At 45.7% G+C, this 27,303-nt stretch overlaps 1 protein-coding gene across 1 annotated transcript in view; it reads right to left on the bottom strand.

Moving 5' to 3' along the window:
- Positions 1–27,303, bottom strand: part of KIAA1549L (KIAA1549 like) — a 202,744-nt gene that overhangs the window by 84,662 nt on the left and 90,779 nt on the right. Inside the window, 2 exon segments of the mRNA XM_023761814.1 lie at positions 577–1,194; positions 1,613–4,129. Of these exon segments, the coding sequence (XP_023617582.1) occupies positions 577–1,194; positions 1,613–4,129 (3,135 nt within the window).

Genomic DNA, 27,303 nt, shown 5'->3' with positions numbered 1-27,303 from the left:
CCACGCAGTGTACCGTAGCTGCACTGTAGTACCTGCCGATGAGAAAACCCATGACACAAAGGCTTTCTGAATTCCGTGTGCTTCCCGAGGTTGTCTATTTACTAACACAGCATTCATGCCTGGGAAACATCACTGCAGGCAAAACTTGTGCTTCCTCAGACCCCTGGCCGAACTGGTTTCCGAGGGGCCTCTGATTTCAGGACTGATCCCGAGTCTAGATGGTGTCACAAAATGCTTGTCTTACCTTCCGTCACTGGATAAAGATCAGGGGTTCCCAACCCTGGCACTACTGACATTTTGGGCTGCTGAACTGTTCTTTGTCGTCAACCATCCTGGGCATTGTAGGATGCTTAGCAGCCTCCCTCGTCTCTATCTCATCAGGTGCCAAAGCACCCTCCCTGCCCTTCAAGACACCCCCCCCAACATCTCCAGATATGCAAATATCCCCAGGGGAGGGGGAGCTAAACTGCCCCTGGTGAGAACCACTGATCTCAAAGAAATCTAATAATTCTGTTGCCTCTCTGAAGCCATCATGTGCTTGCTGCTCCAAGTCAAGTCAAGAGAGTGGAGTCTTACCTGTCTTCACCAGGAGTTTACTGGACATCTGACACTCCAGGTTGGACGCCATTTTGCCAGTTGTGACCACAGCCGTCGACACAGCGGGAAGAGCAGCATTTGGGTTTTCTGCCAGCAGAGGCGGCAACCGCGTGGCCCTAACTGGCGCGGTGACGGACGTCAAGGCTGCGGTGATTGTCAGCGAGCGTGTGGTGGACGCCCTGGGCAGGTCTGGGTTGGTGGGGTTTGGGAGGTTCGTGTGCATGGCTTGTGGCTTCCTGGGGAGGTGTGTTGTGGACAACAGGCCGGAGGCGGTGCCCGTGTCCCCTTGCATGGCTGTGTGAGTGCTTGTGGTGTGTGCTGACTTTGCAAACATGTAGGTTGGCGTGAAGGAGGAGGCTGGGTGGCCTGCCCCTGGTGTCGCCTTCGGGCCCGATGCCGTGTTGTTTGTGACATGTCTAGCTAGAGCAGTGGTCAAACTGCTCTTGACTAATCCAGAGGCCACGGCCGAAGGGCTGCTGCCAGTGCCCTTGGCGACCAGGGCTGCAGACAGTGCCGCCGGACTTGATTTCCTCAGGAGCAACGTGGATGCTGCTGCAGCTGCTGTTGGTTCTGCCTTGGACACCGCTGCGAAATCCACTGTAAAGAGAGAAAAAGCAAAGTTTGTCACTGGCCCACAGTGGACACATCACTTGTGGTGATGAATGGATGTAACGGATGCGTTTGCGGGGATGAAAAGTCTCTGTGCTCTGAAATTCAGGCCACATACCTTAGGCTCATTAAGTCAATTAAGCACAATGAGAATGCCAGTTATAGCAAAGCTATGGTCGGTAACAAGGACACTTAAATTCTGAATACTTTCAAAAACACCAAGTCGGCAGAGGGTCAAGGGCATGACTATGTGGGGCTGCTGAGTCTTTCACCAGCGTGGAAGGGTGTGTCTGCTCCTGAGCAAAGCTGGGTATCTGTGTTGAGCTTGAAGATGCTTTGGCCACAGGAGCAGTCATACCTGTTTTCTGGGTACCAGGAAACAAACTTCCTGCATTAGTGGCTGCACCTGTCCATTTCTTGGGGCGCTGAGAAGGCGGAAGCACTGTGGATGGGGTCCTGAGTGAGGCCCTGGTTGACAGAGGAGATTCAGCAGTAGAGTGGGAGATGGGTAGAAGTTGCTGGAAATTTTGGAACTTGTATCCATTCCATCTGAAAACATCTCCTGCAAACCAGCAACTTGTATCCATTCCATCTGAAAACATCTCCTGCAAGCCAGCTGTGGAAGGCAGACTCAGAGAGGGTAGCGAGAGAGGCCATGTTGGATGGACAGGCGGCTGTACATGGGGATGAGACGTGACTTGTTGACTTGTGGATGGATCATCTTCAACTTCAGTTGTTTGGAAGTCTCTGGAATGGTTATTACTTGCAGACAAGACAGCTGTATGGTTTCCAACCATGGTAACATCTGACTGTTGGATGGGCTGGTCGGTGCCTGTATCAAGGACTGAATCCTGAATGCTAAAGCCTTCTGCAGTTGCTACACGCCCAGCAGTGTCTTTGAGATGCTGGGGGTCTATTGTATTAACAGCTGAAGCTAAAACACTGGGGGCAGGAGAGGAAGCTGAGTGAGGTTTCCAACTTGTGGAGTTAATTGTGTGCCCATTTATAGCATAATTTGTTTGCTGCAGCAAGCCAGATATCGTTGGTTCTGTGGAAAGGGATCCAGTTTCTGCGGAAAGGGAACTCCGGAACACATCTGTGACCGCTGGCTTTTTCACGCTTCCCATTGTTGAGAAATCATAGACCTCAGTGGAGGAGGGCAGTGCCGTCACCTGTTTGGAAGTTGAAACTGGCAGCTCCGAATGGCCCGTCGCAGCTGCGTCCGTCTCTGGCTTGCTGCTGGAAAAGCCGGGAGATGGGGAAACAGTCTGGGCAACTTGTGTGGAAGGGAGAGAACGGGGAGGTAATTCTGAAGCCAGGTTTGTTCTTGGCGTTGTACGGACAGTGGATGAAATAGGATCAGTGCTGAAAGCAGAGGTGAATCCGTTTAGAGTATGAAGACTCGGAATCTCTTTACTTTGGAAGGTTTGGAGAGCAACTGTCAAATTTGCCCTTTCGTTTTTCCTTAGGACAGCTGCCCCGCCACCTTCTTTCTGCAGCAGGAACGTCCAAGTGGCGGCAAGGAGATTAGGAAATGTGTTTGAGAGGAGGAAGTCGGTAGCGGCAGTAGGAGGGGGTCCATGGTGACCCTCTCCCTGAGGAGTTGGCATTCGGGGCGGGGTGGATGGAGAGGCATGGTTCCCCACCGGCTGCAGGACAGCGGGAGAGTCTGCCACTGCGCCCTTCGAGGGTGATGCAGGAACCGCCCCAGAAAGGAGGGCTTGTCCTCGGCCGGTTGTGGTGGGAGGCAGAGGAGAAGGCACCAAAGAGGAAGATGTGTGTTCTGCTGAAAGGACGGGCCCTTCAGAATTCTCTGGAGCTGCTGACAGGTGCAGCGGGTTATCGGAGTCCTTTGCAGTGGCGGGGGCTAGTGTCCTGTTGGTCATTTCCACCGCCCCTGACTCAGCGGTCTGGGAAAGTGAGGGCACAGCCCCACTCTTCAGAGCTGGCAGAGACGCCCCCTTGTGCACCGTTTCGGCCACCTCCGCTGTGACTGGCTGGGTGGACGCAGGCCTTGATGCCGCTTCCAAGCTTGACCAGGAGGGAGTTCCACGGGGCAGGTGAAGACTTCCAAGTGCTGGGGGAGGGGGAGACCGATGGGCCAGGTCTGGCCCGGACCTCAGAAACTCTGGTGTGGGGGAGCCTGCTGTGCGAGGATCCTCCGTGGGGGACAGCTCCGAATACTGCTTTGTTGAAGATCCAGAGAAACCTAGACGGGGGATGCTTATTAAATCCTGGGCATTTGGGGATGGAGTGTGGTTCCTTTCGGCAGGAAGTGGGTTTCGGGGTTTAGCCACGCTCTGACTTGGAGAGCAGTCAGTTGGAGCTGTTTGGGGGACTAAAGGCGCTGTGGTGGGTCGCCCGGCTGGCTTAGAAAAGATGATGGAATGAGGAGAGTCAGGAGCCAATGAAGGGGAGGGAGATGGAGGGAGAAGCGGAAGGATGTCTGACCTCAGAGAATGTCGTTCTGAGATGGAAGGAGCCCCTACCCATACTGGCTGAGACGGGAGGACTGGGCTCAAGGACGTCCCCGAGGGGACAGTGGGCAAGGTGGGGAGCATGCTAGTGTGAGGCAAACCTGACACACCGGCTGCTTCTCTTCCCCCTGGCGGTCTTGGCTGGACCGGCGACTCGGTGGAATCCTTGGAAGGCTCGAGGGAGGCGCTATATCCGCTCCCTTGCTGAGGGGAAGCGGAGAGGTCCCCGTGAGCCCGAGGCTTGCGGTGTGTCTTGGGAGGAGGTGTTCGGGTGAACGGCAGCACGCTGGTGTTGTCAGGGGTCGGGCCCAGCCCATCCTTGATTCTATCCACTGCGGAGGAAGACTGGACTTCGGAGAAAGGCCATGTTGGTGAAGTCGGGGACAATTTCCCGGGAGGAAATGACTCCGGGTTTGGGGTGACAGTTGTCTGTAGGTTGTCTGTTCCTGTGAAACAAAACACCAAGCGGTCAGACATCACCCAGTAAGTGCCTGTGGTGGTAGGTCCTGGAGAGACGGCGTGGGCAGGAAGGCGCTGCTCAGACCTCTTCCACCCCTGCACTGAGGACGCATTAAACACTCTCAATGCATCAGTAATTAGAAATATGCAAATGCTGCAGCTGACCTACAGGGCAGGAATGGAGACAAACTGTCCCTGTGAAGTGATGTTTAAGCAAAGATGTGGGACACACTTGTGTATTTTAAATCTTTTTTTTTCTATACCACCTATGACAGTTGGACTGGGAAACTCACAATCTAGAAAGTCAAAGACAAGTGTGGCTCCCTGCCATGGCCACTGACACCAAAACAAACCTCATCCGAAATCCAAACTGCCCAACGAAAGGACCACGTATCCAAATGCAGGTCTTTGCTTAGGGCCCTGTCGCATCTCGAGCAGAATAACTGGGGTTGCCTGTGTTTGGAGAGATGGCAGCAAGGAGACATGTGGTCTTATTGAATATGAAAGGATTCCTGATGCTATCGTTCATGCCATGTCAAAAGCACAGGGGATTTCTTTCAGGTTAGGCTACTTCTGCAAGAAAAACTCTTCCCATCCAACCTAGGACCAGAGACACCCCCTCATCAGCTGGGGTCCCTACGAGCAGACTCACTCTCCCTGATGGCCTGATGAATTGAGAGGCCATGTTGAGAAAGCCCACGCAACACAAACTGTGGTGGCCGCTGGAGCTGCAGAAGTCTCTGGGAACTATGAGTGGCCTCTCCTGGCAGAAGGTGGCTCCAGCTAACAGCCGACAAGAAGCCAGGGCCTCCCAGTGCTGCCTCGGTTGCCTCCTGGGTTCCTCAAAACTACTCCTGTAACCCAGACAATGGCCGTCCTTTCCCACTCAGTGCTGTTCCTTTGGCTGCTGGAGACCCGAGGAGAAGTCAGCCTAGGTTTCCAACCACGGTCATGAGACCCTCCCTCTGTCCCACTCACTGCCCACCTGCAGGTTTTCTTACTTGTAGCCCTTACAGAAAAGCAAACCCAACCACCAACAGCTCTTAGATGTAGAAAACTAAGCCAACCACCTAATAAACATTAATAAATACCCCAAACCCCTCCTCCTCGTCTGCCAGAGGAAGACATCTGCAGCTTTCTGTCAGGTCCCAGAGTCAGACTGCCTGGATTCAAATCCCACTCCTCCGTCTGCTAGCTGTGTGGCCTTGGACAAGTCACTTCACCTCTCTGTGCCTCATTTCCTCATTAGTAACATGGGGGCAATGACAGTACCTACCTCATGAAATTCTCTTAAGGACTGAAGTGAAGTGATACATTTAAAGTCCTTAGGACAGTGCTTAGTGCTCCCAAAATGCTATTGGTGGTGTTGCTACTGGTTATCTGTTCAGCCCAAGGTAGGCATGGACGCACTCAGAAGCTTCCTCAGAGAAGCCGATGCCAGTTAGAACTCATTGTCACGATCCCCCACATCTGTGGGGGCACTTAGAGTCTGCAGAATATTGTCACACCCTGATCCCACCTCGAGGAAGAGGAAAGGTTATGACCCCCATTTTACAGTTGAGGAAACCAGGGCTCGGGGGGGAGCAAGTGCTAACTTGGCCCAGGTCACACAGAGAGTTATTCTATAGTCCAGTATGTCTCACTTCTTTCGAGGTCAGGCTCAAGTCTTCCCAGCGCTGTGCGTGGGAAGGAGGTCTTCCTCCACCTTCCGGTCTGGGCTGGGCTCCGTCCTCCCAGAGGGACCTCCCTCCCCCCCAGACCGGAGCCCACGCAGGAGCTCCCTCTTCCTCCTGAGTTGGATGGTGTGTCCCTCTTTGGCGCCGCTTGGGCAAACACCACTGAGCACAGCTCCACATCACAGAGACCCGTCAGGCTCTGACTCCCCGAAGGTCAGAAGAGATGGAAGAAGCGCCATGGCTGTGCTGAGGCATCCATCCCACACCCCGCAGTTCTGAAGCCTGGCGCCGGGGACATTCTTGCCTAAGATGATTTCTCTTGGGGCTTTTTAAAAACAAAATGCACCGGTTAATAGAATCAAATTGCCATTCCTTGAAGCGCTGCCAGCAAATAAGAGGATTCTGTTTAATGCTTTGACATTCAACGTTTTTGTGTTCACAGAGGTTTTCTTTTTGTAAGAAGTTTACGGCTTTCGAATCCTTTGTGAAACAGGCTTAGAGATCAACTTGACTTTCCCCCCATTACATACAATGTCACTTTCATTTTTTAAAACCTCGGTTTACATGATCATGACAGAAAACTTAGCAAAGACGGAAAAGTAGAAGGGAGAGAAAAAGAATCCCAGTCCTCCCTCAGCGCTCTCCACATGCAGGTCCCACCACATGGAGAAAACCAGGTTCACACTGAGGTGAACTGCACATCCGGGCTTCATCCTTGGAAAAGCTTTGCAGACCTGTACCCACACTGCATTCCCAACTCTGCACCTGCTCTTTCTCTTTGAACAGCATATTACAGCATATTTCCATACTGGATAAGGATGCATGTTATTTCCGCTAAGATGTGGTATGTATTTTTGTTTGTTTAAACATCCCCCAACTGTCAAGGTGCAGTTGTTTATAAAAGTTCAGTATCTATAATAATAAAAGCATAATATGCTAATTAGACTGGACAGCTGAATGACTTTCCAGACAAAGCCAGGGCTGCAAGGGCCAAGGGCAGCCGCCGCAGCTGCGAGGGCCGAGCCCCTTGCATGAATTTCGTGCATCGGGCCTCTAGTTATAAATAATGTCCTCATCCCCTTCCAATGTTGTCATCACAAACCCTCTGTGGCAGGTGGGACAGACACAATGACTTCCTCTTAGGGTCTAGGACCCCCCCCCACACACACACACATAAGTTCACGCGCATCAGAAGTAAACTAATGGGATTTGGGGTTCTCTCTCCTCCCCCTATGCCCTTCTGATCTTTCTGATGGGGTCACTTGTAAGTTTAAAAACTTCATCCCACAAGATGGCATAAACTCAACCTAAAAAATAAAAACCACCCACAACTGACCACCAATAACTGACCTTCATAACTAGGACAATCCTATTAGCAAACCTTTCCAAATTCTCATATTAATTTTTACCATTTCATTCTAATGGCCTTAAGGGAAGCTGAGGCCATTAAAACCCATTAGGCAAGAAAGACGGGAGATGTAGGAAAGTCTGTACCTAGAGAAAAGCAGTCACAGGGCAAAATAACAGCGTATTACCAGGCTTCACACCATGTTGAAAGGTTTAGACATAAACCACTTCTCAGTAATAGTCCCAGAATTAAGTTATCATTCTTCCCACAATCTTTATTTATAGGGTACTTTCCCTTTCTGCTTAGTGTTATAGCCAATTATCTCCCTTATTGGGACAATCACTTAACATGAATCCCACAAATACGTATTGAATGCTTTATCCGATGGTCACCCCTTTACAAAGGTTAACAAACTGTAATTCTCACAGAAAAGGTGGTTGATGCCACTGTTTAGGCAGTGATGGCGAACCTATGACTCATTTTTTTGGTTGATTTTTCTTTGTTAAATGGCATTTAAATATATAAAATAAATATCAAAAATATAAATCTTTGTTTTACTATGGTTGCAAATATCAAAAAATTTCTATATGTGGCACGGCACCAGAGTTAAGTTAGGGTTTTTCAAAATGCTGACACGCCGAGCTCAAAAGGTTCGCCATCACTGGTTTCGTGTGTGGGATCTGGGGTCAGAGCTGATGGGTTCATAGCCTGGCTGCCTTGCTCCAGCTCTGTGAACTGAGGCAAGTTATGCACCTGTCAGTTCCTGCTTCCCCTTTTCTAAGGTGAGATAGCAATCATCGCTATCTCACAGGCAATTATTTGAGGCTTAAAGGCATTGATCCAGGTAGAGTCTTTGGAACAAACACACCCTAGTAGGCGGTCAGCAGTCAGTAGATGTTATCATATTACCATCAAGGAGCACAGAATCTAATTAAGAGGTGTTGGAATCATATCTTTGTTCTAAATTATGACAAAAAGAAATTCTTAGACTCCCACTTTTGTCGTGTATAGTATTCTATCTTCTTGGGAACAGTTCACATTTCTTACGATGAATCCCTTTTCTCCAACTGTAATTCTCCACCGTACCTGGGTAATCCCGCTGGCTTTCTTAGCTCTAGTAAGACTCCTGCATGAGATCTCTCCCCTGAAGTCTGCCTAGTTCCACAAGCAAGCACATGGTTTTGGAGATAACTATTCAGTATAGTGGCAAAGTGTTCGCTTTCCCATTAAGGTTCCTTACAAATCTAACTACAACTCTAGCTGAGGTGCTGAGAGGAGAAAGTAGAGAGAGAACAAGAGCTTCTCATATATATCCTCATATGTGTATATGAGAATACTTTTTTTATTGCTTAAAATATTACAAAGAATAGTACATTTATCTCCTTTTTTTCCCCCTTGACCTTCTCCCAGCCTCCCCTACTCCCCAGTGTCTTGTGTCCATTGGTTATGCTTATATGCATGCATACAAGTCCTTTGGTTGATCTCTTACCCCCGCCCCCAACCCTCCCCAGCCTTCCTGCTGTAGTTTGACAGTCTGTTTAATGCTGTTCTGCCTCTGTATCTATTTTTGTTCATCAGATGAGAATACTTTTGATAATTAATCCAGAAATGAAAAAACTACACAAATTAAAATATAAAGGAGGAGCCACTATTGAAAAAGGCACCGGGACTGGTAATATTCAACTGAGTTCTATCTAACTTTTAATTTTTTATTTTTATTTTTTTATATATTTTATTGATTTTTTACAGAGAGGAAGGGAGAGAGATAGAGAGTTAGAAACATCAATGAGAGAGAAACATCGATCAGCTGCCTCCTGCACATCTACTGGGGATATGCCCGCAACCAAGGTACATGCCCTTGACGGAATCGAACCTGGGACCCTTTAGTCCGCAGGCCGACACTCTATCCACTGAGCCAAACCGGTTTCGGCTTTTATTTATTTTTTATTTTTATTTTTATCTAACTTTTAAAAAATAGGTAACTCTAATGTTATTAAATCAATTCAGGCCTTTGAAATATATGATAATGTTCCCAATTTGTTTTATGAAACCAGTCCTGCTTTAATATCAAAATCTAATAAAGATATATGAAACAATAATCAAAATATGTAAATGAATATAGGGCAGCCAAGCAAAAATGTGTGTGTGTAGGGGAGAAGATTGTAATAAAAAAATAGGAACTTATGTGTACTCCAGGATCACATTTATGCAATTACACAAAAATTATGTATGTACATATGTAAATAACAAATTATTCAATGCATAAATTATCAATAGATAACACTTTTATAAAGTCTGTGACAGTCAACACAGACACATGTACCAGCACATACACAAAACATACATACACACAAAAGGGGGATGTAAGGCTTTTCACTGCATTTAAGGGCCAAATGGTCTGATCCTAGGCCAAACTCCGAACTCTTCATGTATTCCTGAAGGTTATCATTTGCAACCCCAACCTTGCACCATCTACAATGTGGCTCACAACAGGCAGGGACCTTCTCATTCATTTTGTATCTCACAGGATAGTTCGTGAGGTTGAAAAAAAAACACCTGTATTAAGGACATCCAGACAGCCTGACATACTCTAAAACTGAGAATAAGCAAAGATAAACCATGTCAGAACACCTGTTCCAATAAATACTGGTCCTAAGCAATGATTTGAGGAGGAAAAGTTCTGTATTCGAAACCATTCAGGAAATCTCTTACGGGAGGAGTGACAGTGCAGACAGTACGAAAGCCGGGTAGTAAACCAAAGTCCTGTTTAACCTAGAAAATCCCCAAACTGGCTGACTGTGGAACTCTTTCTTCTTTTCCTTTTCTGCATGATACCAGTTAATGTCCCCAGGAGCTGCTGCTCTGAAGAACACCTTGAGGAAATTCTAGCTGGTCATTTCAGAGTTTCAAGTCGTTGCCCTTGGGCAATTTCAGACACAGAGAAAACCCAGAGAAGAACTGATGGGTGGGCTGGATTCCTTATGGAAGAAGAAAACATGTTCTTTGTCATTATGTGGTTGGCAAATTCTGCTCCTGTTTTCTTGTCTCACAGTGTCTTTTATCAGACGTACGCATGACCTCTTCCCTGGATGCACATCACTTGAGATAGCATCGGGGTGAGCACCAGAAAAACTGGAAAGTGCTGTTGTAAATGTAAAGGACCACCATCATTATACTGGTTGGCTCTAATGCCATCTTGGGCATTAAATTAATTTAGGTAAAATGATAATATCAATAACTTGATGGTTTTCCTAACGGGAGACATACAAGAAAAATGCTCTACTGGGAAAGGCTGTGTGATACTTCATGGATACTGATGTTCTTACAATCAGAGACTAAAAACCTGCAAGTGTCCATGTGGGAGCCAAAAAAAGCAGAATATGTTGCCAATATTAATAACAAATATTATTATTAACTCTTAATGAATATTCATTGATGACTGATTTAGGCAGAAGTCTATGAATATCACTAGTTCAGGATTTGTTAATACATATCCTTATAAAAAGAAATGATCAACCAAATTCTAGCAGGACTGGATAATGATTAAACAAATTGACTCTAAAATTTTAAAAATGTTTATTTTTCAAACCTCTGAGAAGCACCTAAATTAAAAAAGATGGCCAATATGTTCATAGTAAATAATGTCATTTAGCCCAGCTGGTGTGCTCAGTGGTTGAGTGTCGACCTATGAACCAAGATGTCTCAGTTTGATTCCCGGTCAGGGCACATGCCCGCATTGCAGGCTCAATCCCCAGTGGGGGCCGTGCAGGAGGCAGCCAATCAATGATTCTCTCTCATCATTGATGTTTCTATCCTTTTCTTCCTCTCCCTTCCTCTCTGAAATCAATAAAAATCTATTTTTGAAAAATTTCATTTATACTTTATTTGCCTTAATGTTTACATATGTGGCCGTAGCAACATAGCATTTATTTTTTAAAAATCTATAATTTAGTGCTCGCTTCGGCAGCACATATACTAAAAAAAAATAATTTAAAAAAATTCTATAATTTAGACATTTCTGAGACTACAATTTCTTTCACTTGGTATACATTAATAAGATCTATCTATATTCAGTTTCAATTTATTCAATTAACAAAAGTTCCATTTCTATCTCCCAGTGCTTCCCTAGTAATAAACAAAATCACTAGACATGATTTTTCAGTATTGGCGATAGATTTTCCTTCATCATTCCGGTCTCCTCCAGGCCTATCTATGCCTAGCAACAGTGTTTCAAGATGCCTGGCTGGAACTAGGGGTGCCCACAGGAGGGAGCCAGGATGCTGGCTCTCTTGCCACTTGGCCTATCCAACACAGATTCCAGGAGAAGCCCGGGACACAGTTTGGTGGGAGTCAGGAAGGAGAGGCCACGAGTGTCTACCTAACTGCCACCTACTTGAAAGACAAGAGTCCACAGTCTAAGCCTCCTTGCTACAGTCATCCAACTGGCACAACCTACACCAGATAGCTCCCATTTTCAAAGCATCCAGTCTACCTAAGAGTGAATTCCCTAAGAAAAAACGCTATTCACGTAGCCATAAGTGATTTTAATCAGTGTCAGGAGAATGGGGAAAAATGAAATTCAATAACAAAGTTAAAAATTATTTTCTAGCCTTAATTTGAATATTGCTGAACAGTGGAACTGACTTTGTAATAATCAAGTAGAAAGCAAAAGAATAACTTTATTCTATGAATCCAAAAACCAGAGCATGTCACAGTTCCTGGGCTCACTGCCACTATATACAGGACACAAGCAGAGCCAATGCTGCCTGAAAAGCAATGAACAGAACAGATTAACACAGAGTAGTCTCCAATATGTAGTCAATTCTGCTGCGATTTCATCTATGTCAGTGAACACACAGATCAAATTAATGGATGATAAAGTTCATACTGAGGGGAGTAGTAGAAACCTCACCCATGGGCCTGGAATCTGGAGTCTGATCAGGGGTCTCCCGCCTGCTCCCTTTTGGATGTTAAGCAAATCACTTTGCCTGACTGGGTCCCCGTGTCCCCGATCAGTAACATGAGAGGATAAAATCAAGTCAACTCATAAGAGCTCCTCAATTACACTATGATTTAAAACAAGAAAGGGATTTTCAATCGTTTTATCACCCCTAGACCATAGTTTAATCTTGCCCAGCAAAGAAAAAAAAAATTTGCTACATCTTTTAATCTCTTTAATCTCCAGATACCTCCCTCCATTCCCTTTGTTCCCTTACAAGGCATCTGATAAAGAGCCTGGGCCCCTTAACCTGGGGCGTTCCCAAGGCCTGCACCGGGCAGATGCACACTCAGATGCGTATGCTCTCTGCATTTCCTGCAAATGACAGAAATGGAAGCATTCAAGTTCTCATTTTCATTAATTTATAATATTGTAAAACGGGAAGTACATAACAACAAAAGCAGTCTGTATGAACGGAGTCTCGCAATCTTCCTCATTCGCTGAGAGCACTACCCCTTTCTGAGGAAGAATAAAATGGAAGGGCCCCTTCTCTACCAACACCAAGGATTCTTGTTACTAGAAAGCCAACTTTGGGCTCCTAAGCATTAGAGATAAGGGTTTTACCCCTTGCCCAGTCTTTGCAAGTTCCCTTCATCCTTCTATTTGCATTCCTCTCCTTTCTTTCTAGACCTTCAGCTCCCGTACCTACACAGCTGTTACAGAAGGTGGCCCTGTCACGTGGAGACTGCAGCAGTACCTCTTCCAGGAGGCAGCCTTTCAGCAGAAATAATAGACAGATGCCGCCTTAGAAGCTTAAGCCCGTCTCTCCTGGGGAAATGAACTCCAAGAGGCGCCTTAAAAAGCAGCAGCATGCAGGAGAGGCAGAAAGGGAGAGATGTTTCCTAGCATCGTCGTCGTCGAGGAAACAATTCTGCCACCAGCCATTACAGCTGGGTCGTCTGCAGAAATGAGTGTTCCGTAGGCAGAGCAGATGTTCCAAAAGCTGTATCATTTGTAAATATAGATGAGAAATGTGAATTAAAGACGTGACCTCACTCAATATCATATTTGAGGATAACAGCAATGAGAACATTGAATATAATTGGAGCTAAGAATGCAAGGATCTTTTTTTCCAGTCCAAATATAACTGCAGAAAACATATTTTGAAGAAGTAAAATAACTCTCACTGTTGCCTGCCACCATCCAGTGCAAAGTGAGCCAGTCTAATCCTGAGGCTCTTAGGTAAACGTGGCTGATTCCACATCTTTGCTGAAATAACTGCCAATTCTTCGGCCACAGGAGAAATGAACGGCTGGATTGGATGGAGGTCATGAGGTAAAAGGATGATTAACTAGAAAGAAAAGGCGGAGGAGAGCATTTATATTCCCTTCAAAATTTCAGGGACTTAGAAATAACGGCTTGAAATATCCCATCCCATTAAGAAAGGTAGGAGGAAAGCTGGTAGACATCGGGACCTCAACTTTTATTTTTGAGTTTTCAAATACAGTTTTATTGTACCAATGGAGAGTCACATTCTGCTTTAAAAATCCAAGAGGCTTTTTTCAAAGATACAGTGGAAAGGAAGGGAGGAGACACAGATGAAGGAAGACCAGCAGGAGGTTCAGAGATAAGTTGCAGTTTCTTCTTAAAAGAACTATTCAAAAATGATGGGCAGATATGCACGCCCATCCATTTTTTAAAATGCTAGGATGATGGAGTGAAATTATGACAATTTCCTGACTATTTGCTTAGAGTTTCTATTGTATCTTCTTTACCTGCCATAGTCTTTATGTTTTAGATGCTCCAAGGAAAAATCACATACACAGACTCCATGGCATTATCAACTTCACCTTTATTTTTGTCCTTTAAATATGTTTTTATTGATTTCAGAAAGGAAGGGAGAGGGAGAGAGAGCTAGAAACATCAATGATGAGACAGAATCATCTATTTGCTACCTCCTGCATGCCCCCTACTGGGCATCACGCCTGCAACCTGGCATGTGCCCTGACGGAGAATCAAACCAATGACTTCCTGGTTCATGGGTTGATGCTTAACCACTGAGCCACACAGGTTTGCTCGACTTCACCTGTAAATCAATCATTCACAGGCAGAGTTTAAAGCTATACCTGATTACCTATTCCAGTTCTGACAGCACTCATAATCCTGGACTCGCATGTTCAAGACCGGTAGCATCCCCTCCTTTTACACACACCAACCTGACCTCAGCAGAACAAAAATCCATATGGAGAAGTTATTCTTGCGCTCTTCTCCCTGCCTTGTTTTGGTTTCAGTTCTGGGATTGCCCAGGCCGCACAGTTGGTGGTAATGGCAGAGAGGAGATCAACTTTGTCATGAGAGTTTTTTTTGTTTTCATTCAGACTCTGCGTTGGGCATCTGCCTCGGGCATCTGCCTCTTGGCACTCATGGTGCCTCTAGAAGCCCTGTGGAGCCTGGCGATGATCTTTGAGGCAATAAAGTGCCACCCACAGGACAGATGGAAAAACACTTTTTGGGTTTTCTTGAGATGGCTACTTGGTCTTGCTCCAGAACCTGGTGAGTGCTCCTGGATCCTCCTCCGTTCTGTCACTCTGGATCTGCAATCCTGGAAAAGAGGCCCGTTTCGGGGTGGAAGAACTGATGCCCTCCTCCTCCTACAGCTGAGGCCCTGGTCATCTTTACAGGATGTCCAGCAGAACCTGAACTCCTTTTCACTGAGAGGTGGTTCCAGTAGTCCTGGATGCTCCTCTTCCTGGGGTTCCCCATTTAGACATGTTTGTGCCTGATCCTGAAGCTCTGGGGGTGGGCCTAGATTTCTTGCTTAGAGATAGCCAATTGGTTACATTACAAAGGTGGGTCACCTCCAACTGACTGGCTGTCTGGACTGTTGTGAGGATTCTAAGCACAATCCCAAATCAGTAGGTAAGTGTGCTGGGATCCATTGGTTACATCTGCTACGGAGGCTGTATTGTAGAATGGAAGCAGGAGTGGACAGATATCTAGCATCCTGGACAAGAGGAGCTCTAAGGTTTCTGCCAGCGTCTAGCCTAGCTCCATTCATTTTCAGAAGATAAAACCAGGCCCAAGGGAGGCTAAGTGACTTGCCCAAGGGTTATCGGCATTGGGCAAGTCTTGGCTTCCCTATGACAGTGTTCCACCACCAGATGTACCATGTTACTTTTCTGAAGCATCAACTGGGAGACAGAGAAGGGAAAATGAAGTGAGGAGGGCAAAGGAAGAAGGTGAAACAATGATGAAGGGACCAAATGGAAAAGAGGAAAAGATGAGCAGGACTGGGCCAGCAAACAGGTGTGACTTCCAGGCTGCAACTGGTACACAAATAAGCTCTTTCCACACCTGGGAAATCAAAGATACTAATGCTTCCTCACCACCCACTTGAGAAAATCTACTTGTGTAACACACACACACACACACACACCTCCCAGTTCCATCCCTGAGCTGTCATAGCCTTGGCTGAGCACACCACTGGTCATGTGAATGTGGACCAGATGCTTGGGCCCAGAACGGATAAGTGGTCTGAGCTGGTTTAATTGAACTTTCCCCCAGGAATCTGAAACTGGGCCCTGCAGACACTTGTCATTCCATATTGGGTGCTTGACTAGGGATGTGATACCAAGCAGGAAGCTATGTTTGGCACACATACACACCACAACAGAGAATGCTGATTGAAGAGAGAATGCGAGAAGAATGAGACAGATACAAGGAGCAGCAGGGGCAAGAGACCATGTGACCTTGAGAGAGATAGTCAGGGAGGTTAGGTGCTCCAGTTCCACAATTTAGGGGGACTCAGCTGTACTCTGAACCACTGGGTTTTGTGAGGTACCTCATGCTTTCCAAAATATAATCAGCACTTGGCTTCAATTAGCTCAGTTGGGTTCTGTCCCCTGTAAGCAAATATGACCACTGGTTAGGCCAATTGAACCCTGGTTGGTTATCATTGTCTATGAACACAGTAACACTGCTGTGTGTGAGGGAGAGGGAGTGATGAGAAGTGGTTCCCTATTAAAAGTCAAATGTTCTCAGAAAATCCAAATGAATATGCTAACCTTTGCAATGATATAGTACTGACTTTTATCCACCAAGTAAGGCATTTAGGCAACAGATCAAATTAAGCAAGATAGCGGCTACTTAAAATCTACTTTGATGATTAGCTTCAGAAATAAATGTGAAACAAGTTTATGTTGTTAATTTACTACCACACATATTTCATGCACAACAACCCTAGCGTTTGGGCTGCAAAATCCTGAGAACAAGGCATCCATTTGCTGTTCACAAATTACTAAAAATCCCACATGGTAAAGGCTTTTAAATCAACTGCAGGAAAAATCAGTGTCTGATCAAGATTCCGGGCCTGTAAAATTGGCTGGTGGTCTATGAAGAGCTCCTGAAACTATGAATAAATAAAACACCAGCAAGTGATGAGGCAAAGGCTGTTGAAAGATGACTCTAGAGTTTCCTTGTATGAAGGCAAATGATATGAAGTCGGGAGAAATAAACTCTTTTAAAAGACAATTCACTTTTGTGGGGATTGGATTTTTGATGAAATCCTCCACAGGTGGCACAGAACATGAGAACGTGGAGATGTCACCACGACCGGCACTGGTCAGTGCAGACCTGCAGAAGTCACGAGGCTTGTAAAGGATTCATTGGTCCATGGCTTGCTTCCAGTACACATTCTGGGATAAACCAATTTTCCAAACTAAATTTTTCACTGTTTCAAAATTTTTTGGTGATTTTGCATAAAATACCACTCTAGTTTTGCTGAGTTTATTCTTCCTTTACTTTTAATGTTTAATCTCTAAAGAGATAAGCCTCCAATGCTTTTCTAGGTGCTTGAGAAAAGATATTTGGAACAGCGAGGAGCAGATGTGCAGCTCACACTGCAACACGACTCACCCTGTCTAAGGGAGGTACCCTTGTAACTGGTGCAGAGAGCTGTAGCTTCATCTTCCTTGTCATTTACCTCCTTGGACACCTACCTGTCCAGAGTCCTTAGACTGGGGCATAAATAAAATAATATGAAATAGTTGGGGCAGTTTTGATTTTCATTTTCAGCAGTAGAAAGCCTTGTGCAAGGTAAATGACCAATAAACAGACATCATTTTGTCCAGATGTAGAAGACACCTTTTTGAGCATCTGTCCGACACATGGTCCCTTCTCTAGAAATGCCGTCTCCTGAAAACATGAGGTTGGTTCACTACCAACTTCAATTCTGATTGTCCCATGAGTGAACACCTGCATCAGGGGAAGCCAATCACCCTTGGCCTCCCAGCAAACAGGGCATCCCTGGGCCACAGAGCACTTCCGCTGGTTGTGCGTGGGACACTGGGCTCCATACTACCTTTCCAAGTTGGCTCTTTGTCCCATGGATACAGAGAAAGTTTCCAGATAAACATAGAGGAGAAGACCAGAGAGAATGAAATGAGAGAATTTGTGGGGGAGAAGAAAGGAGGAGAGAGAGGCAGAGACAAACAATAGAATGAGGGCCGGCCTTGGATCTGATGGTTCTTTTCTCATCATGCCCATCTGTACCCTCTCTTCTCACCACAATGTAACCCTGCAGCCTTCCAATAAGACCCCCCGACCCCCCCCCCCACATCTCTAATCCAGCTAGTGTGAGAGATACTAGCAACCAAAGACGATGACCATCCAAACCTTATGTATGATTCAAGCCACCTCCACCTCACCTCTGTGAGGAAAAATGCCCATCCCTCCAGGGTGAGATTCCACCTCTCCAATGGAGGATTTTCTGTTGAGTTGGAAAATACTTGTTTTATTTTCTTTTTACCCTATTTTTGTAGTTTATCTGTGAACAGCTCAGTACAGTCCCAATCACCTCATAACATCTGGAATCTGCTTTTCTTATGATGCTTGATGAGATTTTATTATAAATCTAGAGATCAAAAGGAAAGCTTCCCAGCTGACACTTCTGAGCACTGTGTGGGGAGCACCTGGGAGAACGTGCTGCCTATGTTCTCTGTCCCTCATGCCTGAGGTCAACTGAACCACATGATGAGAGGATGGGGGAGGGGCTACAGCCAATGTGTACAATTTTCTTAGTGTTCTTTTCTCTCTTCAATCTCAGTGGGTATGAACAGAGAGCCTTGGGATCTGACAGACCCAGATGAAAATCCCAGCTCTACACTTAACTCACTGTGACCTTGGGCAAGTCACTTTACCTTGCTCTGTGCCTGTTCTCTCACCTGTGAACTCCCTTCCTCGCGTCATTGACAGGGCTAAAGCAGACAATGCATTAAAGGGTTTAGAATAGTGCCTGGTACATAGTGACCATTAAAAATAATTGGCTGGCCCAGCCGGTGTGGCTCAGTGGTTGAGCATCTACCCATGAACCAAGAGGTTACAGGTTTGATTCCTAGTCAGGTGGGAAAGTGAGAGCTAAGACAGCTGAGATGACTAACCTAAGCTAGAAAGGCTAACAAAGTATTTGTACTTGTGCAATCTAATCTCCGAGCCTATCCTTGACTTATGCCATCTATGCAAGGAGTTTCCACCCATGGACTCTACAGAACACTCCAATGCCAGCATGCATTTGGGACTCAGAGTTTATTGTGGTCCATCCTGAGTGCCAAGGCTTTGCACTTTGTGGTATGGGTGACCAGATAGCTCGGGTTCACCTGGGCAACCATGAATTTCAATGTTGTGATGGAAGTATGCGCAGGTGTTCAGTAACACTGCATGACTGATTTCCTTATTAACAGGAAGTTCTCCAATGTCTTCTAGTTGAAATTTTGTTCCTTTCTGGAAAGAAATGAGGTGTACTGAGGGCCAGCCACTTAATGAGGTCTCACACGTTACCGCATTCATCCTCCCAACACTCGGAGTAGCTATCACCGTCCCCATGTACCCGTCAGACTTCCATTGCACAGTGTAAGCCAGTGTACGCAGGAAAGGGCTTACCAGGGATGATAAGTGGCTTAAGGGTCTTATTGGGAGTTCTGCAGAAACGGCTGCTAGTGACAGAGCTTCCAAGAACACACCCAGAGTCACCAAAGAATTGGGATACGGCTGAAAAGGAGCCAGCACGGCTACGCCTGTGCTCGCCTGGAGAGACGGCAGCTGAGGAATGTGGCCTCTGCTCCTGGTATCATGGAAGTACCTCTGTTTGGCTGACCGTCGCTCACACCTGGAACCCTACCTGTACTGGAGCCAGAGAACTGTGATTTTTAACTTCCCAGCTTCTGAGGCCCTGGAAGTCACGCTTGGAAAGAGGGTAGGGGACGCCGGCCGGTGTTGCTCAGTGGTTGAGGGTGGACTTATGAACCGGGAGGTCACGGTTCGATTCCCTGTCAGGGCACTTGCCCCGGTTGTGGGCTTGATCCCTAGTAGGGGGTGTGCAGGAGGCAGCCGATCAATGATTCTATCTCATCATTGATGTTTCAGTCTTCCTTCCCCTTCCTCTCTGAAATCAAAATATTTTTGTTTTTTAAAAAAGAGGATGAGGGAATTGGAGTTTCCAGTGGAAACTTCCCAGAGTGAGACTTGAACTCAGGCTGGGTGACTCCTAAGCTGGTGCTGTTCCCACAGAGCCATGCTGCCCCCACTTACTCTCCTTCCTGTTTGTTTCCATGTCTTGGTTGCTCTTGAACTCGGCTTCGCATCTGGCCACAACCGCTCCACACCGACTGAGTGAGACTTGAACAAGTGCCGCAGCTGACTCTCAGGAGCAGCCGATTCAGGAACCCCTGCAGGTGCTTCCTCCTATTTCTTACCCCCTAGGAGCTCAGGGTCTTCACCCCCACTATGTACTGTGATTTCCATAAGTACCTGGGCCTCCCTCTCCTCTCTGGCCATGCCCGCATCCTCTCCAGCATCACCTCGCCCTTGCTCTCATGGCTGCCTGCCCCAGTTCTTGGAGCTCCTCTTTCTGGTGAGCGTATCAGAGGCCAAGTCCAATATCAGGGTTCCTAAACTCTGGTTATTTTAGAGACAAACAGTCCTGGGATTCTAAAAACAAGCCACTCTGTACAATCCAGCCAGTACCTACGATGTCCAATAATAAAAGGTCCTTCTGTAGCTTTGGGGCCCATTGTGATCACCAGTTTGCTATAAGCTATCAATTTCCAAAACCGCCCTCAAAAATCTGCTCTTACTTTATGCTGCATACAGAATCCCACCCCCACCCCACCCCCGAGTAAACCTGGCATCAGCACAGCCATTTCTGAAACAGAGAAACTAGTCCCCCTGGTGCTAAGGGGAGAGAATACAGAACTTCCCGGTGGGGAGTCACTTCTACTTGCCTCCCGTTTGTGAGGATGATCAGAGCGACATTACCGAGGGCAGCCCAGATGGCAGAGGTGGCCATCTTCATCCCAAACACAAATCACCCCAGGCCCTGGCTGTAAATCCCAGCAGCAGCAGGTGTGCGCTGCAGAGGAAGAGCTCCGGCAATTAAAAAAGTGACGTTTTAATGGATTACGCACATCAGTTAAGGCTGTAAATCATACACCGCCTGCCTTGGATGGGATCCCAGGCACAGGCAAGAAGAGGAGGCAGCATCAACACTATGAAAATTTGATCGCTCCTTCTGACCTTTCCATACTTCACTGTGAAAACCAACATTAACCTTCCCTTCCAGGGAGGCCTCTTTCTGCTGCTTAACAAAGACAATAGTTTGTCTCTGTAATAACACGTGAGCTGGCTCACCTTTGTACGTCCTGCACGTCACCATTGTTATCTGATGGGGTCCCATTAGCCCTGGAAATAAAGTAAGTGGTCCTTTCTGCTAACGGCGTGAGGAATGAGGATAAGGGGGCGCAGGCGCAAGGCTCGCTGGAGGTAAAAATCCACAAACAGAGGCTAAGGTGGGGCCTGGAAGATTGCTTTGTTGCTGTTTTTTTCTGTTTGCACAACATGCAGGGTAGGTTTGGTCTTAAAAAGTGACATTTTAATGGATTACGCAGATCAGGGTATGAAGATAAGGAAGGAGTCCTTGTCTGAAAAGACTGTGGGAAGGAGAGACGTGCCAACAAATCATTAGAAATACAAGGCGGTGAGTGTGCAAAATGTTAGAAGAGCGATGGGCATGGAATAGGTAGGCACTCTGCATTGGGGTGTCAAGGTCACAGAGAAGGTGGCCTACCTCACTGGTCTCACTTCGGAAAACAAGTTACCCTCACTGGCTGTCACTTCAGAGTTAAACTCTCCCAAAGAGATAACAGAATCAAAGAGCTGAGAGGAGACCATATGCCCCAGTCCTCTCATTTTATACATGAAGAAACTAAAGCCAGAGGTTAAATGACTTGTCCAAGATCACACAGTGTTACAGACTAAATTGTGCCCCTTCCCCAATTCATATACTGACACCCTAGCAATGTGACTGTACTTGGAGACAGGGTTTTTACAGAGGTCATTTAAGTTAAATAATCATAAAGGTGGGGCCCTAATCCAATAGAACTGCTGTCCCTGTAAGAAGAGAGAGACACCAGGGATGAGCACACACAGAGAAAAGGCTGTGTGAGGACACAGCCAGGAGCCGGCCATCTGCAAGCCAGGAAAAGAGGCCTCAGGAAAAACCAAACCTGCCAACATCTTGATTTTGGACTTCCAGCCTCCAGAACTGTGAGAAAATCAATTTCTGTTGTTTAAGCCACCAATCTGTGGTATTTTGTTACAGCAGCCAGAGCTAACACATACGCACAGCGAGGAAATGGGCTGGCCTCAGGCAAAATCCCAGGATTCCACTTTATTTGAACACCACTCTTTCCCTTTCTCATTCAGCGAACAAGTCTGAAAAAAGACTTGCATGTTGGTGGTGGCAAATGTCCACCTGCACAATAGAGATGAGACATGGCATGATTGAGATTTAACCTTTCCTCTTTTATCTGCAAGGAGCAACGTAGAGCAATTTATTTCTCCTCCTCTCCTGATCTCTCCTCCTTTTGAAGATTAGGCATCTAATGGGCAGTGAAGTGATAAGGAGGGGCTGAGAGCAGAGGCCAGTGCCTGGGCTCCTCCCCCAGGGAGCCACCATGCTTTGAGGGTAGAGCTTTGGCAGCATGCTACGGTAGATAACGTGAACTGTTTTCCTCAGTACCAAGTCCAACTTCCTTCTAGCATGCAGAGGCTGGGAAACCCAAACCTATACTTCCCAGATGCCCTTGCAGCTGGGTTTGTGTGTGAATTAAGTTTCGGCGAGTAGATATGCATTGCACACGATTTTAATCAGGAGTGAAGTCATGTGCAGAGGAAGGCAGGGTGCACCACATCTGTTTTGCTGCCGTGGGTCATGGCGACGTCAGTGTAATTCTCCAACCCTCAGCTATGAAGCAGCTTCGTGACTGTGCAGAGGCCCAGTTCTTCAAGGTGGTTTTAGAAGTTATTCCTGAAAGTTCAGCCTAGTGTCTATTCTATAGCCCTCCCAAATAGTCAGCAAGGTAATTTAGTACTAACACTTGTAAGAAATCTCATTTCTTCATGAACTAGCTAGAGTAGATTCAATTATCTGCAACTGAACCCTTAAAGAGTCACATATCAATGCAATACAATTTAGCTTGTAAGGAGCCCTGGCTTGTGCTAACGGATAAAGAATAGGAACTAGTAGTTGAGTACTTACTCTGTTCAAAGTATGTTACACATACCATACAATATAACCCTCAAAAACATCTTGAAAAGTAGGTATGAGTGTTTATGTTACACATACCATACAATATAACCCTCAAAAACATCTTGAAAAGTAGGTATGAGTGTTTCTATTTCATAAACACTCACACAGCTCACTGTCTATACCCACACAGCTCACTGTCTACACCACACAGCTCACTGTCTACACCACACAGCTCACTGTCTATACCCACACAGCTCACTGTTTATACCCACACAGCTGTCTATACCCACACAGCTCACTGTCTACACCCACACAGCTGTCTATACCCACACAGCTCACTGTCTACATTCATGTCAGCTGTCTATACCCACACAGCTCACTGTCTACATTCATGTGACTGTTCAGTTGATTTCACTGACAGGACGACAGGACTTTAACTATTCTACTGTCTTCACCAACATAACTTCGCTCTTCCAGAAAAATCTTAGCCAGGAAGATAAAAGTTGCAAATAACTCCGCTATTCATTTCGGGGACTTCCCAAAAAAATCTACTTAAAAAGTGCCCAATTTTTCAATGCATAGCATCAAATGACTATTGACACTCCAAGAGCCTTTGAAATGATTGGCTTGCTGTGTTCGCTTGTTATAATAATCTTCAACTATTATATCTTAATCTTCGCCCAATCCTAATTAAGACACCCTAAACACCTCATAATTTACTCTCCTCCCTCCGAGACACTAGGACTCCATCAAGGCGGTGTTCCCTGGACTGACGCAAGCAGTAAACTCAGCTTGGCCTCAGCTGCAGGGAACTTGGTGGCATTTTGGGAGCCAGTGTTCAACCAGACCCAGTGTTCAACCAGACCCAGATCTCCCTGTGTTTCCCACTTGAGGTACTGCTGCCCCAGCAATGAGGTATTTCCCCTAGAAAGCAAGCTGCTCATGGGTTTGGCACAGAAAACCAAGCAGTACTGGACCCTGTTCCTCCCAAGCATCACACCTCCCGGGCTCCGTCTGCTCTACATCAGGGCCCGACGCGGGGGGAGGCAGGACTCCTGCAACAAGCTGGACTTTGGTGCGTTTATGACAGCTGAACGCCAATATCAAGTGAAGTCAAAGTGCAGAAACCCTCCAAATATTTACGTTCCTCTAATGGGCCAAAACCTGGGTGTTTTCATAGTTTGAATGTAGCAGATATGGTGATGAAGCAACCCATAAGCTCTACAAAATATGGGGTGACTTTTTAATGCCAGCGCCTTGCAGTCCCATCATGTGTTTTGAATCAAATCTAGGTAAACTGAGGCTGCAGCTGAAGGAGAGTAGTGAGAGGAGACAGTATCATAATGCTGCATCTGGTCTTTACTTTGTAGCACATAATGCACTTTTACACACAGCTCATTTACTGTCCCATCAACCCAGTGTGTCCTCGTATGACAAACAGAAGAACAAAGCGTCCCTCCCCTGTAAATAGCCAACTAGGGAATGGTAGGGCCAGGACCCATGCCGTTTCCTAACTTCAGAGACAGAGCCCTTTCAGAACACATCCACCCTTGGGCAAGGGGGGCAGAAGACTGCCTGGGTTCAAATCCTGGCACTGCCACTTTTAAACTGATAACCATAAACTTCTTAACTCCCTCTGCCTAGATTTCCTTACCTGTAAAATGGGGGTAATAGCAGAAGTCACAGGGTTGTTGTGTTGATAAATGTCGCATGCCATAATATAAGTTTCCCTGAATAACGCCTAGCTCAATAAATGAGAAGTGTTCCATAAATATCAGCTATTATTATTGTAGTGGTCGGGCATTCGAATCTTTGCACTTCGCCACTGAAGTATTTTGTAGTCTTGGAATCTTGTTCCCAGATCCCAAAAATCTAGCCTCAAAAAAACCAAACCCAGAAGTGTATCTACAGGTGGGAAGGAACACAGAGCAGACTCCCTTTCACTAATTGTTACAAATATCGCTACATTAACCTCCTAGAGAGCACAGATGGTGAAAGAAAGGAACTGTCCCCACTGCTTTGCTCAGACCTGAGAGAACGCGAAGATGAGCAGACATGATAGGTGAAATCTCAATCTGACGACAGTGGGAATAAGATCATCACAGGGAACTGGGGCGGGGGTGCAGAGCAGGGGTGAGAGATACCATGGATTTACAACTTACTAAAATTTACAACTGATTTGGAATCCAGAGTAAATCAAGCACAGGACATTATGTAACAGGGATAGGAGAGAGAGCTTGTGTTGGCAGCAGAATTAAGCTGACTGGCAAGGAGAGACAAGGGACAAGGAGCTCGCCTAACTGGTTTGGCTCAGTGGATAGAGCGTTGACCTGAGGACTGAAAGGTCTCGGGTTCGATTCCGGTCAAGGGCATGTTCCTTGGTTGTGGGCACATCCCCAGCAGGAGGTGTGCAGGAGGCAGCTGATTGATGTTTCTCTCTCATTGATGTTTCTAACTCTCTATCCCTCTCCCTTCCTCTCTGTAAAAAAATCAATAAAATATATTTTTTTTAAAAAGAGAGAGAGACAAGGAGCTCCAAGCTACAGAGTTTCAGCCTTCACTGGCTAAAAGCACAGGGAATAGGGATTCGCTGGACAGTCTCCTGACAACCAACTAATGAACTTGGGTGAATAGAATGTGCACTTCAAAGAGTTTTGTGCTTAGGGTGTTTTGTTCTATAATTTACAAACTTATTATGAGGGAAGGATACAGAGACCTGAGGATGTGTGATAGAGAGAAAGCTCTGACTTCAATGTCCCAGGCACTACAGTTAGAACCTTGATTCCACCACCTATGAGCTCTTTCCTTAACCTCTCCGCACCTCGGCTCAATCACCTGTGATGATGCCTATTTGATGGTCTTGTCATGAAAATTAAATGAAATAACAAGGCTAAAGGGATTCACTGTCCACAATAGGCAGGTAATACATGTCGGTGATGGTGAAGATAGAAGATGGCATGAAACTTCTTACATCCGATGAGAAAAACTTACATGATTGAGGAGATTTCAAAATTACAAGTTTTAAAGCAGTTTTGAGGGCAGAACTTGGGTGAATGCTGTTTGAGAAGAATAACAAAAGTGGGTGTGCTCTGATGAGTGTCCCTGCTGCATATCAGAGCAGCCAAGCCAAGACTCAGCGAGAAGAAGTAAATAATTGAAGGGTTATATTCACAGAATTGAGAGGTGAGAAAAGCTTGGAATAAACACTGAAAGCACTATGGGAAAGTGAACCAGTTTCAGCCCTGCCATATTTGAAACTGTCAAATAACTTTCTGGAAGCCAACACAAGAATTCCCAAGAAAAGGAACCCTCAGCAAGAAAGTTACAAACACACCCAGACATACTTCACTTTATATAATGGGAATATTATTGATGGCGTGGGTTAGCAATAAAATAAGTCAGAGAAAGTTAAATACCGTATGACCTTGCCTCCGCTGTCCCATCTATAAAATGGGGGTAATAATGGCAGCCACCTCGAGTTGTTGTAATTATTAAATGAGTTAATGCAGCTAAAGTTATTGAGCTAGCACGTGACACACAGCACTAGATTAATGTTAGTAGTTGTGAGTATTATCAATTACATATAATATCCTCCACACATACAAGTCCTCCAAATCAGATAACTTTCTTTCTTGATAACTGCTGGCTATTCTCTTCATAGTACTTATTTCAGATACTTATTAGTATCTGAAATTATTTATATTTGTTTATCTTCAGTCTTCTCTCACAAAAACGTTATCTCCATGACAACAGTGACCCCCATCCTTCTTGTTCAACACTCCATGTCTGGTTGCCCAGGGACATAGCAGGCTCAATAAACGTTGCTAGAATAAATGAACTGCAATTACCACTGTCCCTCACTATTTAAATTATTTCCGTTTCTGAGATTGAAAAAGCAAGTTTGCACAGTGAGAGATTCTGTGTTGTACACATCTGTTTGATCCTTATTTTCTGATAGCACCAGTAGCAAGACTTTGGAGAGCAAAGGCTTTATCTAAAAATGTATTTGTAGCTCTTTGATTCCTGAGTTAGGGTGACAAAGGACTTTTGCATTTGAAAAGAATAGCAAACAAAAGTCTCTCTTTTAACTCCCTGGAAATTTTTCTAAGAAAATAGGCCTTTCCAACAGCTTCTATCTCCATTGTCTTTTTTTGTTCCTGCTCCCTCTCCTCTTTGTTGCCACCCCTTATCCTGACATTTAGAGCAAAATTTCCAGGAGAGATTGAACAGCAATGTGTCAGCACCATGGACAGCAACATGTAAATTGGCATTTTGAACACCCCGTTTTATGGTACAGAAGATGAGGATTGCAGGTGTTCAAAGTTAAGGAACACCCCATATAAATTCATTTATTTTGCTGTGAACGGCACTGTGTTTTAACAGAGAATAATGCATGCTTTTTTGTTTGCTTGTTTTATCAATAGTGAATGAATTTGACTTCTCTATAAGGAAACTACGTTTTGAGTGCCTATATGTGCCGGTCACTGTGTTGGAGGTTTCATGTATATTTTTACCTTATTTCATTCTCGTATCAACACCATGAGAGTCCTGGATTTAGAGCCAGCCAGAAAGCTCTAGGTTTAAATCCTGACCCCACCTTGGAAAGTTACTTAACC

Source organism: Myotis lucifugus, unplaced genomic scaffold, assembly GCF_000147115.1.
Source record: "Myotis lucifugus unplaced genomic scaffold, Myoluc2.0 scaffold_218, whole genome shotgun sequence".
Classification (NCBI taxonomy): domain Eukaryota; kingdom Metazoa; phylum Chordata; class Mammalia; order Chiroptera; family Vespertilionidae; genus Myotis; species Myotis lucifugus.
The sequence above is the reverse complement of the archived record's forward strand: the minus strand, read 5'-3'. Positions and strand labels throughout refer to the sequence as shown.